Genomic DNA, 19,151 nt, shown 5'->3' with positions numbered 1-19,151 from the left:
GTTCCAGCTTCCGCGGCGAGTCTGTCTCTCTCAGAGCTCGTGTCCAAGGTCAACCGCGGGCTTCCTGCGCCCTACAGCCATGTCTGTCTACCAGAACGTGAAGGAAATAAAATACAAGCGATCCTGGGGATAACTAAAGAAAAGAGAAAAGCGTACCTAGGGTCCAAGCGTCCGTGCTGGCAGAGGGGAAGCAGCGAATCAGTCCACTCCCTCCCGGATTCATCACTTCCTGTCCCGCTCCGCGCCAACGCCACACGTGAATTTGTACGAACCAATTCAGCTACGCTTTCATCTAGAACCACTTACTGCACAGTGAATTTGCATACGGTTTTACAAATGCTAATATGGATACAGAAGTTTAGAAGGGCCCAGTGGTGCAAATAAGCCAGATCTCACATTTGGAAACACGTCAGGGGGCTGGGTAATGCCAGCTTCGTATGCGACAGGGTTTCTCCACGCCAAATTAAGACTCCGGTGACAAACTCAAGTCCCCTCTGCACACTTCAGAGCAGCCCGGGCTCAGAAACGAGAGGAGGAACGAGTGGTGAAATTTAATGCCCCGCGTCCAATGCACATTCAATCTACTGCAACAGCAAAACGCTCCATTACACTGACTTTAGGGTGAAAGGGACATTTTATAATGGAAAATTAACTGACAAAATAACAAACGATTCAGAATTTACAACGACACACTGCATGAAGCATTCCTGTTTATTAAAGCCAGACAGAGTGATAGGAGACAGTATCAGAGGAACTACAAATGGTTGTGTGTAAAAACATGAGACGTACACTGAAAGTGGCTAGCTGACATTTATATGCGCTTTTTTGTATGCATTTAATTTGGAACACAGATCTGCAACCTCAGCTCTTAAATCTCCTCCTTGCTCCACAGTGAGGTTTGAGGTTTGTTTGCCATTATTAAAACACCACAGACTTCTGAGTAAAGTCACATGACCAAGGCATTCGTCTAAGGCTTATTCAATCTAACCGCAACGCGTCACATCCTTTCAGCACGCTTTCCACTACTTAAGCGACATCACAAGTATGATTCCTGCAGAAATGGCCAAAAATATGGAAAAGGAATAGAAACAACAGAAGCAAATCAACAGAGATTTTAAATTTCTGATTTATATTTGTTACTCATTAATAAGGCCAAAGCGCACTGCGGTTAGACTGAAGAATCCCACGGGCTGGTCGTACACCGCAAACTCCACTGCACAAAAGCCACTGTCACTGAGCAACAGCATGTTACTGATTACATGTTAGTCATTACCCATAAATCAGTTCAACTAGGTCACATGGTCAGCCGGTAGCTGCCCACTGAAATAACTCAAGGATCAGATCAACTACAGAAAGAGTTAGAGCTTGCACTGAATTAAAGCAGGAACATATAGACACAAACTGTCAAGGCACAATATCCAAATCCACAGACCAGCCATCGTGTCTGGCCCAGGTAAAACTCTCTGAGAAAGAGTCCGTTTATTGGGAAATTAACTCACTGAATCAGACTGCTTGTGCAAGCACACCAATGGGAAATGCACTTTTGATCAGGATGTTTGTTGAATAAAACATTTAGGCCAAATTAAATAAACACGTTCTTTTAGTCTTTAAAATTACACATAGTTAAATCCAGGTGAATAAATAAACCAGATGCCCAAAGCTAGCTATTATTTATAGCTATATTGTAACCGTGATACATTTAACTACCTTGACAGGTAATTACCACAGTACTTTGTGGCCTTAAATGGAAAATGTCAACCGAAGAACTCATTGTACAAATAAGAAGTCTAAATGGATTTAATGGTGTTACATATTGGAGAACCCAATCAACAAATGAACTAATATCAGCGACCAGAAAGAAGCATACAGATGAACCAAAACAAAGGAGAAAAATTTATGCTGATCTCATGATGATCTTACATTAGCAAGCAGCAACTGTAAGGTGTGTTGTGTACGTAAAACACCAATTACTATGCAATGCTTTAATCGTACAAATCAGTATGGTTCCAAGAAATCAAACTTACGTGCGAGTGTGTGTTTGAGTGTGTGTGTGTGTATCCGTGTACCGAATTGGGAGGAATTTATCTTCAAACCCTAAGTGGAAACTGAATTGAATGCTGCATGTTCAAACTAAAATGGTAAGAAGACTGACGCATTCCTTGGGAAACAGCGATGTGGCAATTGGTTTTCCAATAGCACAACAGCTGTAAATGTCTCTCATAAAAAAGCGTACAATGCCCCAGCTGGCACAGTAACACTGGTATATTCGCAGTCAGAACAGGTTGTTCTTTCTTCAGTTGGTCCTTTATGCCCACTTTCAAAACGGTGTTACAGCAATAATACAGCCATGAAAGAACTATGATTTAATGTTAGTCAAGAGCAACTTTTTCATTTTTTGCTCAAAAATCTAACGCCACCCTCCCCTGTCTTGATTTCGGGGCAATTTACAGTAATTTGAGGAGGGCAGAATGTTGGGGCGACAGTTTTGCATTGACTTTGTGAAAGCGAATCAAAACGCACCAAAGATCACAACCTCAGGGGCTGAGAGATTACTTCAATATGCGATCTCACAGACGAGAAAGAAAAGGAGTCTGGGTCGCGGCGATGCAGCTGAACCGCACGCTGACCGCAGAGAAACGGTCCCCCTCCGGAGCGACCCGGGAGCCTCCGCTGCGCTCAGCCGCAGGGTGGGGCGGGGTCACCCCAGGTGCACCAGGACCATGACGGTGGTGTAGGTGTGCTGCAGGCTGTCGGTGTCCGTGTCGGTCAGGGTGTAGCTGCCGGTGACGATGCGGTCGCAGCCGATCTCGCCGTTGCCGAAGAAGCCGAAGAGCGGCGTGTTGGGGAAGACCTTGCGGAAGGCGTCGGCCTCCACGTTGCGCTTGCCGCCGTAGTAGTTGTGGCCGCGGCCCAGGCAGGCGAACATGAGGCCCAGCGTGTTCCGCTCGGGCAGGTTGGCCGCCTTCAGCCGCTGGACGGCCGCCTCGGCCGACTTCTCGCTCACCACGTCCTGCTCCAGCAGCACCGACGCCCCCTGGACCCGCGCCCCGCTCAGCGCCAGCCCCGCCATGCCGTACGAGCCCCGCCCGCAGCTGGCAGGGGCGAGAGAGAGAGAGCCGCCGCGTCACACACACACACACACACCAGCGGTTATGAGGACGCGCACAACATCCAACAGCACGTTCACACACACTGCTCCTGAGCCATGTGATGTACATTGTGGTTTCTCCACATGCAAGTATACTAGGGTCATATAACAAAAATGAATAAATAAATAAATTTTAAAACCCCAACTGTTCAGTTGACCACCCATGGTTCGGTTTGCCCGTGTTTGGTTCAGTTTCGTTTGCGCGATTCAAAGAACCTTCTGCATCTAGCTACTTTTTCAAAATGGGTGCCGGGGAACAGGACTGGGAACTCCAAATTTATTCAGAACTTAAAAAGAAGAGGATGACGAGCGCTTCAAAAAGAAGAAGAGCGGACTCACCACTCCCGGGAGTGGGTGAAGACGCTCTCCACGTGCCCCCCCGCGATGAGGGCGTTGCTCTGCGCCAGCGGCTCCAGGACCTTGTTGAGGAAGCGCGCCGATCTGGACCTGAAGACCTCGTACTCGAAGAGGAGGACCACGCGCAGGTCCGGGTTACCCACAAGCCCTGAGGGGGGGAAAGAACGATGGCGTGTTCGTTCAAACCCAAAAAATCACACAGCAGCTGAAGACGTTCAGAAACATCCCTGACACGTTAGACACTGCCCCAAATGCCACAACATATCTGACCACCGTTTGCTGTGGGCAGGCTTGCTGAAGAAGGGTTAACAGCAATGTTTAGACTTGCTGACACTTAACAGTTTGACATCAATAAGAACTGCAGCCTTGCTCGCTATAATACCCAACCTAATGTGAAGATAATCATTACGATTAAAGACATATTAGACACAGCCAAGGGCAACATATGGCAGGACTGTGTAGAGACACCTTGCAACCAGCAGGTGGTGCTGTGGGCCACAGCAGACAAAATACTACAACAACACTACAGAAAAAGCCACCAAATAAATCCACACTCATTTTTCATTTGCATACGAAATATGGCAGAAATAATCATCCCTCTCACTGACTGTGCATTTGCTGGGTACTGCCACCCCCAGCCACAGGAGGCGCAGTGACACGGCGCACTTGCCTGCTTCCTCGAGCGCGGCCTGGGAGAGGCTCCGCTTGCAGAAGTGGAAGGGACGCACGGTGACGCCGTCCATGCTGGGGAACATGAGTGCGAAGCCGGCCTCCCCGTCCTGGTGCTCCTGGGGGGCGCTGGGGCACGGTGCGTTGGGGGTCACTGAGGAAGGAAGAGGGGGGAGACGGGTCCTCGTTGACTGAGCTTCCTCAGGGGCCAACCCCACCCCAACCCACACCCTGCCCCTGCGTTGTGGTACACTACCAACTCAGAGGAGGAATAACACTGTTAACGTACAGCGGTTTGAGCTGGTCACCTGGTTTTATTAGAAGGTTAGTGTACAGAGGGGAATCCGCCTGTTGGCACTAGGCTAACCCGCTTGTGGTAAGACCTGCACTTGCTCAAGCATATTAAAAGTGTAATTTCCATCTCAACTTGACCTGGGAACCTGACATTGGGTGATACTCAGGACTTACAATTTTACATCTTTAAAAAAACCTTAAATCTAATAATTTATTCTTACGCAGTAAAAATGACCTGGCAAAGAAGGCTACACTGAAAAGTGAAAATGTAATGAAAAAAGTTATTTTCAGTTTGGCAGCCATAATTAGTGTGAGTCTTTCAGAGATTATCTGCCTAAAACACAAGACGATCCACTTGGATAGAGCAGAGCGCAGTATGTTTCCTAATTACAGTGTTCCCCGATGAGAGAAAGAAACAGGCTTAGCTTGAACAGAAGTGCCTGCAATGCTCAGGTATTTCTGTGCTAGCTGTGCAATGCGAAGAAAGCGCCCCACACACTGAGGATTCTGGGATTCTGAGGACCTGGTAGTGGTGCTCTCTTTCCACACATTACATTCATTTGGAAGACGCTTTTATCCAAGGCGACGTACAATAAGTGCACACCAAAGGTCATTGTAACAACTACAAAACACAGGTCCGATAAGGTACAATACTCATTTTGTAACAGGATCCTCTTCAGAACATTAATCAGCAATGCTAATTTTTTGGCTATACAACAGTGAGGGAAAATTTCATTCAGAAGCAAGAAGAAATGCTTGGGACAAAAAAAGACATTCAAGCATAAATTTTAACAATTCACAAAAAACGTTTCTCAATTCCACGAATATTCTAATTTTAAACTTAAATCCTGCCAAAACCAAAATGGTCACATAACACGACTGAACACCATGTACATCTGAAAATAGAAACGAGTTTATTTTTCCGACCATGCATACAAAGACGACTGTGCTTTTACAAAGCAAGTCAAACATGTCTGTGCAGCCGCAGCTTCCTGCATCCTGGGCAGTGCGCTACAGCCCAGCTTCCTCTTAGTGCTCCCAGCTTTGACTGAATTCTGTTCAGCCGGATTCCCGCAAACCTCGACCGGCGATGAAGCGGCTTCCGTTTAAAGATAAGGGGCTCGGTATCGGCGGGAGAGCGGCGCGTTCCGGCGGCCGCGTCCGTTATCGCCAAGGTGACCCGGTGACTGAAGCGAATTCGCTTCCCTCCATCTTTACCGGCCATCTCCGCCCCCACCCCCCCGGAAACCCAAAGTGCGTGCGCCGACTGCTCGTTAGCCGGCTCACGCCCCCCCCCCCCCCACCCCACATCTCCAGAAATCTCGCTCACTACCGAGCTGCTTCCTGAGCACGCCCCTCCTCCCCCTCACAGGCCTGAACACCGATGTTTAAGATTGTATCTTAACATCCAGAGCGGGGCTCCATACCAGCTCTCGCTAAATTACAGTTAAAGAGACCCGGTCTGCCCTGTCCTTGCCGGGAACTGCGTGGGGGAGGTGGCTGAGACGGCACATTCCTGCATGGGCCTTCCCCTCAGAGCAGAGGAGCAGCCACCTGCCCGTCAGCTCCAGGAAACATGTGACTGAGAAAGAAAGAGAGAGGGAGAGGGGACAGACAGGAAGAAGAGCGAGGGGGAAGAGATGAAGAGGGAGAGGGGAGAGAGATAGATAAAGAAGGGGTGAGAGGGAGAAGAGAGTGACAGAGGGAGAGGGAAAGAGGGGAAAGGGAGAGAGAGAGAGAGAGAGAGAGAGAGAAAGAGAGAGAGAGAGAGAGAGAGAGAGATCTCTGCCAACAGGCCAGTCACTGCCCTCTCCAGGGTACATATATCATACGGGGCGGTAAAAACATGCATCCTTTAAACAGGGCTGAAAGACAATCCATCTGAACGGCAGCCCAGCCTCGTCCCCCTCAGGCCCGGCGGGTGGGAGATTTATACCCGGGAGCCTGGGCAGGCAGGCAGGCAGCTCGCTCCTCCGCCACACAGCTAAGAGAGCTGCTAAAGATCTGAATGCCTGAGCTAAATGAGAACCTCGGGGCGGCTGACGCGGTGTTCAGCAGCTCCAAACGTGCTGGTAAACTGCCAAAAACTGACACTGGCTCTCCGGCAATAAAAAAAAGGACAAAATAAAAAGTATGCAAAATAATAATATACAGTATACGTTACTACAGTAGGTCATTTCAGCAATGCCAAAGAGAGGTACTTTCTGACCTCAGACAGATTAGCTTCCGGCAGATTATACAGACTGTGACTCTTCATTGAGTTAGCCTCTAATAAGTTACAGATCGAGGATTCTTTTTCATTGAGCGGGCTTATAATTACATTACTGATCAGTGAGATGTCTTCTAATTGGTTAGACATAGGTGACTATCCACTGAAACTGGTTCTGACAGAGCAAGTCACCCAGCTGAGACCTAAGACTCTATTGAGCTGCTTCCCAACGGCAGAGGCACACTAGCCTCTGTGAATTCACTTTATCATTTTCAGAATGTATCTTTACATGTAAATAAGCGGATATCTGACACAGGGGAGTTGCCAAAGAGGACAGAAGGGTAAACTTACACACAACTCCTGATGTTGCGATACCCAGAATCTCACAGTCCCTGGGGAACAGTGCATTCAGCTCCAACGCCAGTTCCGAGCTGTCCGTCTTCCTCACTGCAAGCGGGGTGGGGGTGGGTGGGTGGGGGGGGACAGGGATGAACTTGTGTGGAGCAGGTTAAAGGTTGTGCTTTCCAACTACTGCACTTTTCCTCATATGCAGATCAATAACAGGCTCGATTCATTTCAAATTAAATATTAAAAGTTATTTTAAATGTTACCTGTGGCCTCATGATTCCCACCTTCCAAATAAAAGATAAAAAAATAAAATGAAATATTAGAGACCACAGTTCCTTGCTGGGGGTGTGGTCTACCCACAGACTGGTCTATGGCAGAACCAGCCCCCTGTAAACAGCATCATTTTAAAAACTGTTCATTCAGACCCTAAACGACGTCATCACACACTCAACAGATGCTACTTTTCTACACCACCTTACACCACCTATGCACTGAAGACACAGTGGCCTGCTGACTCGATGGTGCAGTGTCTTAACTCAAAGCAAGGGGCATACCTTTTTTTTGCCTGTAGCAACAGTCCTGTCCGTTAATGGTCTCGCAGTCCGCCATTAACAAAACTGTCTGAGGCAGCAAGTACATGTTCTGTAGAGTTCAGGAAACACACAGGACACTTTTCAACATAAGAGAAGCAGCACACAATGGATACATATTTTGTGTATTGCATGCACGTTCTGCTTGAAAGTTAAGCCTCTCTCGAAAAACAGTCATGCCACTCTCAGCTGTGCATAGGTCCCCAAGTGCTCTGCCTTTATGTAAACAAAAAAACTTTCAAACCGGAGCCAAATGGGTCAGCTTCCAGCTTACCTCGAGCTCCTCCGCCAACTTCCTGTGCAAGACATGGCCTTTGTCGCTGCCGCACCCCGTGGCCGAAACCCAGGCAACCCGCTGCTGCGTCCTCAACACACGCCGGGCGCAGTTCCTCCACAGCCTGCAAACGCTGCCGCCGTATAACAGTACCGATCAGAACTGGCGGGAACCGTTCAATTTTACTCTATTAACCTATAAAACCGCCACTTCTGCTAATATCAGACCGATTTTACTGGTTTATGATACAAGTAAACACACCCCATCCCTTCTAAAAAAAGGCACACTTAAAAAAAGAAGAATTGCTGACAAATGGATTAAGCAGTGCAAGAGTAATGCGATTCATTAATGTATATAAAAAATAAATAACTATGTTTCACAAAGACAATGATGGTAAATGTAGTCCACGCCTGTATCGACCGGGTGTGCCAAATGTTTGCGCTACACAGAGAGCTACATAACCAATTAGCCATATCAATTTGGTTATGCCAACATTAACTCACACACCATGTCAAAATGTTGTTCAGTGATATGAAATTGTACAATAAGGAGATTGTGATTTCCATGCCTAGCAAGGGAGTCAGTTTGCAAACTTGGAAAAGGCTCGGCATTTTCAAATGATTGGCTTTTCATGAATTTACAATTGTAACTTTACGAAGGTGCACATTAACTTTTTTTTATTTTTAATCCAATGATCCAGTATCAAAAAAAGATGGACCATCAGCTTTCCAACACACCTCTGGAGCTGCAAACCATTCACTCTGAAAAGCTGGATGCTGCAGGGATAGCAAGGAAAGCTGTACCGGGACTGAACGGAGGCGGGGAAGCTATTGTAAATGACAGGCCACTGGCCAATAAATGAGTGTTATTTCACTGCTCGAACAGGGCATTGTAACTGCGACTTTACGATTGGTTTTAAAGCGGGGTGTGAATGTGAGGCGGGTACTCATTCACTGAGACCCGACACCGGCCCAGTCCCAAAAAGAAAAAAAAGAGAATGGTGGATTCTTGGAGTGGACAAACCAGGAAATTGGCAGTACTATGCCTATTTGCGTTGATCATTACTTTAATTTTGAAATAAATCCACACAATTTAAGTAGCCAGAAGCAGCATCCCTCGGCTTGAAAAGATGTAAACATCCATCGAGCTAACGGGCTAACATCTCAAACCACTGTCCATAACTTTAGCTATCTAGCAGTGCTATACACTGGTAAATGAAGCTAACCAACTAGCCAGAGCAGAACCTTACCGAATTAAGAAGACTACACACTAGCTACATTCTTACATAACTAACGTTTGTTATCGATGGCTACGTTAAGAAGATAACTATACTTTCAGTTTCAACTTTCAAGTTGGCCATCTAACAAGCAAATCTAAAATACAGGAAATTGGGTGTAGCGAGCGAGCAGTTCACGGAAATTAATCGACATTTATGATAACTACATACCAAACAATGAAACTGGACTTATCTGTAAATACAGTAAGAATCGCTAGTCAACCAGATACAGTTAGTTAAGAATAGGTCTAGCTACATCAAATCGCGTTAGCCAAGTTAGCTTGCTAGCACTGCAAGCAATCAATAGCCGCCAGTTAACTCGCTACTTAAAATTGCTAGCCACTTACCAAGCTGTGCGAAGCAATGACTTGGTTGGAACAAACGTCAAAATTCTCTCCACCACTTCAGCCACATTACTTAGAACGTAACCAGCCTGGCTTGCAGCAGCTGTGCATGGATTTTCATCATTTCCATCCATGTTTTCTTAAAAAAAGGACACCCAATGGTGGCTATTAAAAACTTTTAACCTTTGAACTCTATACTCTTGCAAAAAAAGGAAAATGTCTGTTATAAGACATTTGGCCACTGCCACCTAGTGGTATCATATTTAGTCCTCCAACGTCCCGCTTTCTCTAAATATGAGGCTAGTGTGGAAGTTAATCCTGCGTCAATTCTTCGCTTTGGGCCAATCATGTTAATTGAATCGTTACTTAAGAATGTTTATTCATTAGCTAGGAGTTTCGACCGTGAAGGCTTTTGAAATTATTATCAGGATTTTCATATGAATGCACAAAACCATAAATTACCTATAAACCCACACTCAAGTTTGGAATTTTTTTGTATTCATTTTTAATGCTACAAAATTTATTTTTAAAGCTGGCAATTGCCACAGTGGTATTAACAAATTAAACAGAGAAACACATAACAGGTTCAAAGGCAAGCACTCGCAAAAATCCATCCACACACGTACAAACACACGTACTCACACACACAAACACCATTTCGAACACTGTTCTCAGACCCCTCTAGCTTTGTCAAATTCCTGAGCAATCTTTAATGCAGTGCTGTTCAGTCCCACAGACTGCATGTTGGCGATGATGGTAACCACGACTCCCTTAGGCGGCACCGGCGAGTTCCCTCGTGGCTCCACTGGGTCACTTGGCAACACCAAAAGGACACTGCTTGCCCCTACAGCACCCCCCGTGTGTGAAACATAGTGCCTGCGACTCCTGCAATGCCCATAGTTCTGCTGTTTCTCCACCACCAGCCAGCCCATGCCATATAACCCGTCTTTATCCCATGATCCCTCAGTTTTGTCCACAGGGGCCCACACTGCTCTGACAGTCTCTGGCTTGAGGAATCCTGGCAGGAGGCCCTTGACATTTTTCACATGAGCCACCTGGTAGCTGTAGAGCATGGCGTTTCCAAACAGCAGCAGGTCTCCCACAGTGGAGAGGAACCCACCTCCCGCCCACTTATAGGAGTTGTCCACGTAGGGGCAATTCACCACACGGCCCTTTTTATTGAAACGGTAAAATCTGAAACATAAAACAGCATACAATTTTTAAAAATGTAATTAATTTTTTAATTCTTAAATTTCATAAGTCACGCCAAAGTGAATGAAGTGTATCTTGATCAGCATCAAATTTGTAAGAAGAATCATTTAATTTAATTCACTTATCTTTCACCATTAAATCAAGTACAAAGTAGTTTCTGTAATCTGCCTGAACTGTCATACCTGACCCACAGTAACGTAGAAACAGATGTATTTGGGCCAGCCACAGATTATTTATTTTACTGTACCTTGAGCGGTGATATATAATGGGGTCATTCTCATCTGGTACGGTGTTGAGCATGCCCAGTTCGCGGAACTCCTTCATCATGTGATCCAGGAAGCGCTGACCCACCACTCTCTCCACCACTGCACTGAGCAGGGTGTAGGCATGGGTGGAGTACAGGAAGGTGGTGCCTGCAGACACCAAAATACACCTACCATTTTTAAGGAACACAGTACTTATCTAATTTGGTCATAATACTGCCAGATTTGAGATAATGGATGCAGATTCTAATTTTTATTCAAGGAGTTGTAGGGATGTCTCTACTTCAGCTGTGTGAATCTTTCGTCACTGGCTGCTTAGAATCTTACCTGGTTTGAAAATAAGTGGGTCATCTTTAAACAAATCCAGGGCATGAATTACACTCTCAAAACTTTCTTTCAGGTAGTACTCTTCATGCTCAAACTCCTTCTTTTGCTTGGCCTCCGTACTCTTGGTGCCGCTGTCCTTGTTTTTAGGGGATTCTTTGTTTTCAACATTCTTCTCGTTCTCTTTGATTTTCCTCTCTGGTGGCTTCAAAAGTCTCTTTGCTTTTTCCTTATCCTCTATTACCTTCTTTGCATTCTTCTCGTAGTGACGAATCCCACTCAGATGGGATAGCAACATCCGTGGGGTTATCGTGACCTGAAAATTCACACCAAAAAAAAAACCTATTGGCGCAGAGATATAAGTTATAACCATATAAAACATGGACATGTGGATTTTCAATATGGCTGAAATCTCTCACTTCAAAATACATTACATTACATTTATTTGGCAGACGCTTTAATGCAAAGCGACGTGCAGTAAGTGCATTCCAAAGGTCATTGGAGCAACTACAAAACACAGGTCCGATAAGGTACAACAATGCTCATTTTGTACAGTTACTCATAGCCATGAACACAAGTCCAAGTCCAGTCCACAAAGTAAATATTACTCTGACCAAACCTATACCGAGTCAAACCAGGAGGAAATACCACCTCAGTTAGACATTATTTCAGTAACTTTCAAACCCTTGATTCTGTTTCTCTAATTTGAAAGTGTTTCAATGATTTTCATGGTGTATGGCAGCCCAGAAGCCAAACAACGTAAGAAACGACATTCTGGAAACATTTCATGTTACTGTGACTTACGGCTTCACCCTCAAACTGTTTCTCTGGGAATTCTGGAACATATTTCTGCACAGGGGCGTCGAGATCCAGCCGGCCCTCTGCCCAGAGCCTGGCCACCGCTACTGCCGTGAGGGGCTTGCTAATGCTAGCGATGCGCATCCGCGTCTGTGGGCCACAGGCCACTCTGTTCTCCAGGTCAGCGTAGCCCAGACCTTAAAGCATGCAAAGTGTCACATTAGTAAAATACCTCCCTACAGCCACACAAACAAATGCATATATACATACTACAGTTTATACAACACCAACCTTCAAGCCATATCGGAGTCCCATCCACAGACACCCCAACTACTATCCCCGGAGCTGCCACTTCATCCTTTTCCCACGAAAAGGAAGAGAGAGGACTGTAGCGTCAGACCAAATTTATAAAAAAATATGCACTACTCTTATGAACACCACATTATGGACAGAAAAAACATGTGATTGAGAGGTTTGTGAATAATTAAAAAAAAAAAAAAAGTTATTTTGCTCCAAGGTAGGTGGTAGAACTGTTTAACATGTCCTGACTTGATGACTTAAATTTATCAGAAAATGTAAGTTTCAGGTACAATTCTGAGATTGGACATTCCACGTGAATTTGGGACATAAAAGTCCCTTGAAATCTTACATTTAACTGAAATTTTCAGGTTTTGGATACAAAAGCATTTTAGAGCACTTTTGGTGACTCATTTAAGACACCAATTATGAACTGTTCATTGAACCAACAACATCTTCGTATTCTTATAATCCTTACAGGACAGGCTAATAATGATTCTGGATGTTATTTTCACTGAGCAATTTTTATATATTAAAAAAAAAAAGGTACCAGTTTTTATTCTGCTTGTTTTAAATATGTGGTTTTATAAAAATGTACTGCCTAAACACAAACATATATAGAGTGGGGTCCCTGGTGTTTTTTGAGTGGATTAACAAAGGCTATCTGAAGTGAAGTGAAAGTGAGCTTTCTCCATCCGGTTGGACTATCACCTTTCACGTATATAAAACAAACTCATACAAACAATACCAAGATATCAATGTACGATTAAAATTACACGGGGTGGATGGAGGCACGTGTAGTGGCAAAACTATTTTTATCCAAATTTCATATATGAGTCAAATATCCTATCTGTATAAGGACATTTTAAGTTAACATCAAGGTAATTTTCGGTCCACATTCACACGGAATGTCCCAGATACAGAATGTACTTAATAGCAAGATCATTAATACAATTTTGATGGGCTATTGTAGCAAATTTCCGATATTACCAAATATATTCTGTGCCAGTGACACTGGTCAATTAAAATAATCTGAATGACATAATAAAATCTGTGTCAATTCAAAAGCTACATTTGCCTAGCTGATGGTCAAGATCACCCCCGTAATAACACCAATCGAAAATGATAACGATACGAAAGAAAAAACCTTTCTGAATACCTGTACCTTTATCCTCTGGAGTAGGTCTCTGCTTGTTTCTATGGCAGTGCTATAACTCGCAGATACTGAGCGATCGTTTTCTGTGTTGTTGCACTCACAACGTTCAGAAAAGTACACTCGGTCCTTTAACCCTAATGCCAACGCAAACCCAGCGCCAAGCCCTAAAAACCAAAACTTTGAACGCATTGAGCGGAAGAATGTAAAAATCCGTTGTCTCTGGGACGTGAAGATGGCTCGGTTCTGTTCGTAAACAAAGTGTTTACGGAGTGTACATTTATTATTAGTCCACAAGGAAGAGTAGGAACGCACTTTATGCGCGGAGGTGTCCTTACACCTAATGCTTAGAAGATCCGCTGAACGTGAAAGTAATCGTGACATTTTCGACTGTCAAAATATGACTAATTTTCAGAGAAGACTTAAAACAAGTTAACGGATCCTTCAGCTTTCCGTTGCACACCAGTTTCCCTGAAGCAATAACACAGGCTTCAATAATCAAACCAGATTCAGACATCACATGTAGAACGCTGAGTCCAAGAATCCTGATTGATGCAAAGAAGATACTTTTACACTCTTTCGAATGAAACTGTGAAACAAATTATGAGCCTATATTATATTGTAGCCTATATTAATTAAATTGCAAACTAACCACCTCCCATTGGTTTTTGTTACTCAAAAGCTCAACCAAATCCAAGGTACTGTGACCCATATTATTATGTAACATATTTGCATGTAAAGGACCCACTACTCCATCTTGTGGACATAGCAATAAATTAAAGTCTAGAACACTAACATCCTATGATTGAAACAACACTTAAATTTTAGGGCATATGCAAGGATTTCTGTTAGCTCTGGTAAAGGATTTCTGTCAGAACTGGGCCCTGATAGTAAACTTAAAAAAAGACAAAAGTAATGATCTTTCAAAAAAAAAAGCCAGATGTCAGGAAAACAGGTTCCAGTTTTTTTTCTAGACAACACCGCCTTAGAATGCACTCTGAATTACACCTATCTTGGTTTGACAATTACAGCATCAGGGAGCTTTAGCAAGGCAGTGATTGCATTAAAACAAAAAACGTGAATAGCACTCTATACTATAAAAAGAAAACTTCTAAAAATTGTTACACCAATTCAAATCTGGTTAAATTTTTTAAATGGTGTTTTCCAGGCCATTGCACTGTATGGAGTGAGGTATGGGGTCCACTCAGCCAGCAGAGCTATTCTAAAGGGGACAAGTCTTCAACAGATACCCCATTCCACAAATACAGAGGAAAATGCCAAATAATGTATGCAGGGCAGAATTAGTGCATTATCTTTTAATGATTCATATCCAAAAAAGAGCATTTAAATTCAGGATGCACTTCAATTCAAGCCCTCAGGACACATCACACTTTAAGGCAATGAAAGCTCATGAGCCCAGTCATAAAAAGAGTCCCCTTGGTCAACTGGAAATGAAACTGACTAAGTCACTAACCCAACTAACACAAAACACAGACCAGCTTCATACCAGCACTGCTTACCGACAACTCAGAGTAAACCATGAAACAGACCAAAATCTTTAATCTGGAATATTGGGATCGCATAACCAAAAATAAAGAGCAATAACATCCTTAAGCTGATGCAATGTCTTTCAGGCGGTTCCTGAGGGGCGGATAGAGGCTCCCCTAGTTTATGGGGGATGTTGTGGTCAGTGCTAGGTTGTGGGTGTTTAGCATATGGGTTAGCAGCAGCATTCCTATCGTGAGCCAAAATTCCACACCCTGCCAGATTTTTGCTGCCCTCACATGCACGAATGCTCACTTGGTTACAACACAAATTCTTTCTTGGAACCTTCCCTTCACAACCTACAACCAATATCTTTAATTCAGAGTTGCACTTGCCTGTGTCATTGCCAAAAAAGCTATTCTTAATGTTACCTGGTCAATTGAAAAAATCATGATTGTAATCAGATGGTAAGCTGGGGCTTGGCTCTGATATTCAGACAGTGATTTCGATGTAACAATAATATAACAGTACCTTTCTTTTACACTAGATGGCAAAAAGGCACAAATAAGTAGAACAATCACTGTAGTGTTTTTTTTTTCTTTTATTTTTTTTTCTGTGGGTCCTGTTCTCGTCTTGTTTCCTTCTAATTCTCAGGAGTTCTTGTGGTGTGTTAACCAAAGTTTTCCATTGGATAGCAATCCTTCCACTCCAACCAGCGACCTGCACGATGTATGTCAATCATTTCAGGACAGAGCTCACCACACATCAGCTCAGGTGGAGAGGGAAGGATTTATTTAGCCAATAAACCGCAGGAAGATTAGCTGTACAGGCAGGGAGAGCCAGATTGGGAAAATGTCCAGAACAATGGGGAATCCACCTGAGCTTTTACGGTAAGCAGAAGTGATCCTTAGTGACTGCACTCAATCAGGAGCTCAGTTTAGCTTTAGCTGTCAGGCCTGAGGTGGCACATACAGGAGGTATTCCTGTTAAAATATAATACAAATGTACGCTTCAATCCTATCCCGCTCCCTCCTACTAAAAATGAATGCCAGGATGTTACGTAATTAGCCTTTGTACATGTATCCCTGCAACTGCAGTGATCTGCAGTGTGGCCCTATTGCCAGTTTCTAAAGATTACTTCACAATGTGAAATAATAAGGCAGAATGATAACAGCATTGCCAAAAGGAAATTGTTACATCACAACAAGCAATATACACTGTGGCAAACCACGGACAAATACTACAAATACCTTTGACACTCTGGCTGATGAGAAATGCCAGCGTAAGACATTGATGTCTCATCAGTCACAGTTCAGTGCTTCCATTATACATCCAGACAATGGCAAATGTTTTCCCCCTTCTATAAAACACCAGAAGATCTGCAGGAAAACCAGGGCAAGGTCAAACAAAGACAGGTTCTGAGATTTTATCTATGTGCTGCTTTCCCCTAAAGTGTTGTGTTGTAACAGCTCAGGTGTGCACGTATGTAATGATTTAACAAACGCATACAGATTAATGTAGCAACAGTAAGAACTAAGTCCTCGATTCAATCAACATTTATCCTCAGCTATGGATTTGACACGAATGCGACTTTTCCTTTTCTCTTCACAGTTTATAACAAATGCTGATTTACCACTTGCTTTCATTTAAAACTCTTCCCATGCGCGATGGTCTCCTGAAAGGCTGCCAGGCAACAGGTGGCTCAAGCCCACACTTACACCAGACAGAGACGGGAGGTATGCTGGCTTGTTGACATGTTCACACGTTCGGCGTCAAGAGAGCAGTCAAAACACAGAAAAGAGTCTTCCGATTCCACAGCCATATTAACCCTGACCTGGCCTTGAGCTTTCACAAACAGAACTGTCAACACTGCTAATAAAGGGGACTTCAGGACTGGCTGGCTTGCTGTAATGTGAGTCAATGGGACCTTGTGTTAAACAACCCTGTGCTTGAGAATATGATTTCCATACAACTCAGTTTTATAAATGTAGACAATGTGGTTACATTGAAGACACAAGGAAACAACTGTCTACTACATAACAGTCTTGGTTTATGTTGGGATGGCAGGTATGCCATCTGCCAAGTTACGGCTTGGCAGAGCATGCCCCATACCTATACAGCACCAACAGTTTGGCACTTCAGTTTTTTCCTACAGAAATAACCACAACGACCGTAGACTCTCAGCCCTTAAAAACATTAAGTTGTACCTACTGATATCATGTAAACACACAGAATTCACAAACGTCCACACGATAAAGCCCCAAATTTTGGTTATTTTGCATTTTTTCGCAAAATGTTTGTTTTCCTGCTGATTACATCATCACAAATGCTCCAGTATCACCCAAGCACAAAAACTTTAAATGAAGACATTCTGTTCAGATGGTAAGATGGAAAACATAGGGCCAAGTTACATGAAATCATTTAGGAAACATTGGGCTGCAGTCCTTTGGAATGGAGCTCATTTCATTTGTGTGAGCTAAGATAGGCAATATTGTTTATAGTAACTAGGCCTCATTTTGATATCAATAGTTTTAACAGCAGGCCTACATTTATAAGTTTTAATAAATGATTTCTAGACAGTACTTTTTGTGCATTTTTGTACACTGAAAACGTTTTTGTTGAGATGCCATTGTTTGCTGAATTCAATTTAAAATCATATAATTATATAAATGTTTGGATTACAATATCAATATTGAGTTGAACTTTACTGCAAGCGAAATCCTATTCTAATGCAAGTCATCTCCAAAAATAGGGTGCTCATGTAATTTCAGTTAAGGAATGTATTGACTAAAAACAACATCATGAGTATCTACAGAATCGAATAGAGCAGAATTTATCTACACATGTACCAACAGTGACTGCTGGTGGTAGTCTAAAGATTTGGCAAGCAGAAACCCAAACATGCTGTTAAATCAAACATCACTAGCCACGGAAACTATTCTCCCTCAATTCACAAGGACAGTAACATTAGGAAGGGGAGCCTGCTGAGCTCCAAATCAACAACTAAAACTGACACTGGAAGCAATAACAGTGAATAATAGTGTATCTTCAGTGATGTACTGTTTAAACATGCCCAATAATAAATATTTCTGTCTAGTGGCAGATCATTTTTTATTTTTACCACGGATACAAAAACTGAAAATACCTAGATACGTGCTCATACTGTGAGTGCCAAGTAACATTTTTTTGTTGAAAAACTCTTGACAAAATTTTCTCAGAGCAGGGGAAAGCCAGGCCAGGGCCAGCACGAGCACACAGGAAATGTTATAACACTGCCCTGATGGAGAGAGATTACTCTCTGTCCCGCCGCGCACAGTGCACACAAAATTGCCTGCTTCCTGCCTTACAGAAAAAAAACTTAGCAAAATATTTAAACGATATGAAAAGGGGTCAAAACGTCAAGCAATGCACGACTCTTCTATTTCATTTCAATTAAACGCTTGAGTTGACACCATTTAGCCCGAGATTCATGTCCAGTGTTATATACATAAAAAACGATAACAGGACAGAACAATCACGAGAGAACATTCCCAACATGTTTGTGGAATTGGGTTTTGTGCGCTGAACAAAAGCTTGACATTTGCAGGTGACCACATAGAAATGAAATGACGTAAATAAGCCAAGAGACAACAAGGGTCTTGCTAAATCCGGCACGTTTTTCTCCCAATACAAACCCAGTTGAAAATATGTATTTCTCAGTTAAGCTGAAAACAAAAACTTATTTGCCAAATGATTAGCACCCCTAAGAGAGTATTTTGTGCAACCTCCCTTCACAAGGATAAAACTACAAAGTGGTCTTCTATGGTATTTTATGAGTTTGGCAAAATGGTTAACTGACCACAATATCACTATTCTACAATGTTCATCTCAGTCTCCAGACATAAACATGAATATAGAAAGCTTGCACTGAAGAGAGCAAGACGCACCAGACAACATGGACCTGAAGGATCTTGAAAAAGATTTTTAAAATCCCCTCAATATGTTCCCCAATCTCATAACATGCTACAGAACACTACCCAGTAGGATTATACTCACAAAGAGAGGGTGCAAGAAAGTTCTCAAATCAGAGGTGCCAATCATTATTACACCTGTCTTTTGGGATGTAAATTT

At 43.4% G+C, this 19,151-nt stretch overlaps 2 protein-coding genes across 4 annotated transcripts; both read right to left on the bottom strand.

Annotated features, from left to right (window-relative positions):
* Positions 1–690: 690 nt before the first annotated feature.
* On the bottom strand, positions 691–9,698 carry fbxo22 (F-box protein 22). Of its 2 annotated transcripts, XM_035395884.1 has the most exons (8): positions 9,513–9,698; positions 7,890–8,022; positions 7,580–7,667; positions 7,289–7,309; positions 7,029–7,124; positions 4,176–4,328; positions 3,488–3,653; positions 691–3,092 (listed from the first exon to the last, which is right to left on the bottom strand). In XM_035395884.1, exons 1-8 carry the CDS (start codon positions 9,641–9,643, stop codon positions 2,699–2,701), a joined length of 1,182 nt encoding a protein of 393 aa, XP_035251775.1. In that variant the 5' UTR covers positions 9,644–9,698; the 3' UTR covers positions 691–2,698. The 2 variants fall into 2 exon arrangements, with proteins under 2 accessions (XP_035251775.1, XP_035251776.1); XM_035395885.1 differs by lacking the exon at positions 7,289–7,309 and having other exon boundaries at positions 9,513–9,697.
* Positions 9,699–9,994: 296 nt separating this feature from the next.
* lactb (lactamase, beta) lies at positions 9,995–14,249 on the bottom strand. 2 transcript variants are annotated; one of them, XM_035395882.1, is made up of 6 exons: positions 13,563–14,249; positions 12,398–12,464; positions 12,113–12,303; positions 11,312–11,624; positions 10,969–11,134; positions 9,995–10,703 (listed from the first exon to the last, which is right to left on the bottom strand). In XM_035395882.1, the coding sequence occupies exons 1-6, from the start codon at positions 13,938–13,940 to the stop codon at positions 10,181–10,183; spliced, it is 1,638 nt and encodes a 545-aa protein (XP_035251773.1). In that variant the 5' UTR covers positions 13,941–14,249; the 3' UTR covers positions 9,995–10,180. The 2 variants fall into 2 exon arrangements, with proteins under 2 accessions (XP_035251773.1, XP_035251774.1); XM_035395883.1 differs by having other exon boundaries at positions 13,569–14,248.
* Positions 14,250–19,151: the final 4,902 nt, after the last annotated feature.

The sequence above is a fragment of the Anguilla anguilla genome, chromosome 16, assembly GCF_013347855.1.
Source record: "Anguilla anguilla isolate fAngAng1 chromosome 16, fAngAng1.pri, whole genome shotgun sequence".
NCBI classification, from domain to species: domain Eukaryota; kingdom Metazoa; phylum Chordata; class Actinopteri; order Anguilliformes; family Anguillidae; genus Anguilla; species Anguilla anguilla.
This window is presented reverse-complemented; position numbering and strand designations above follow the sequence as displayed.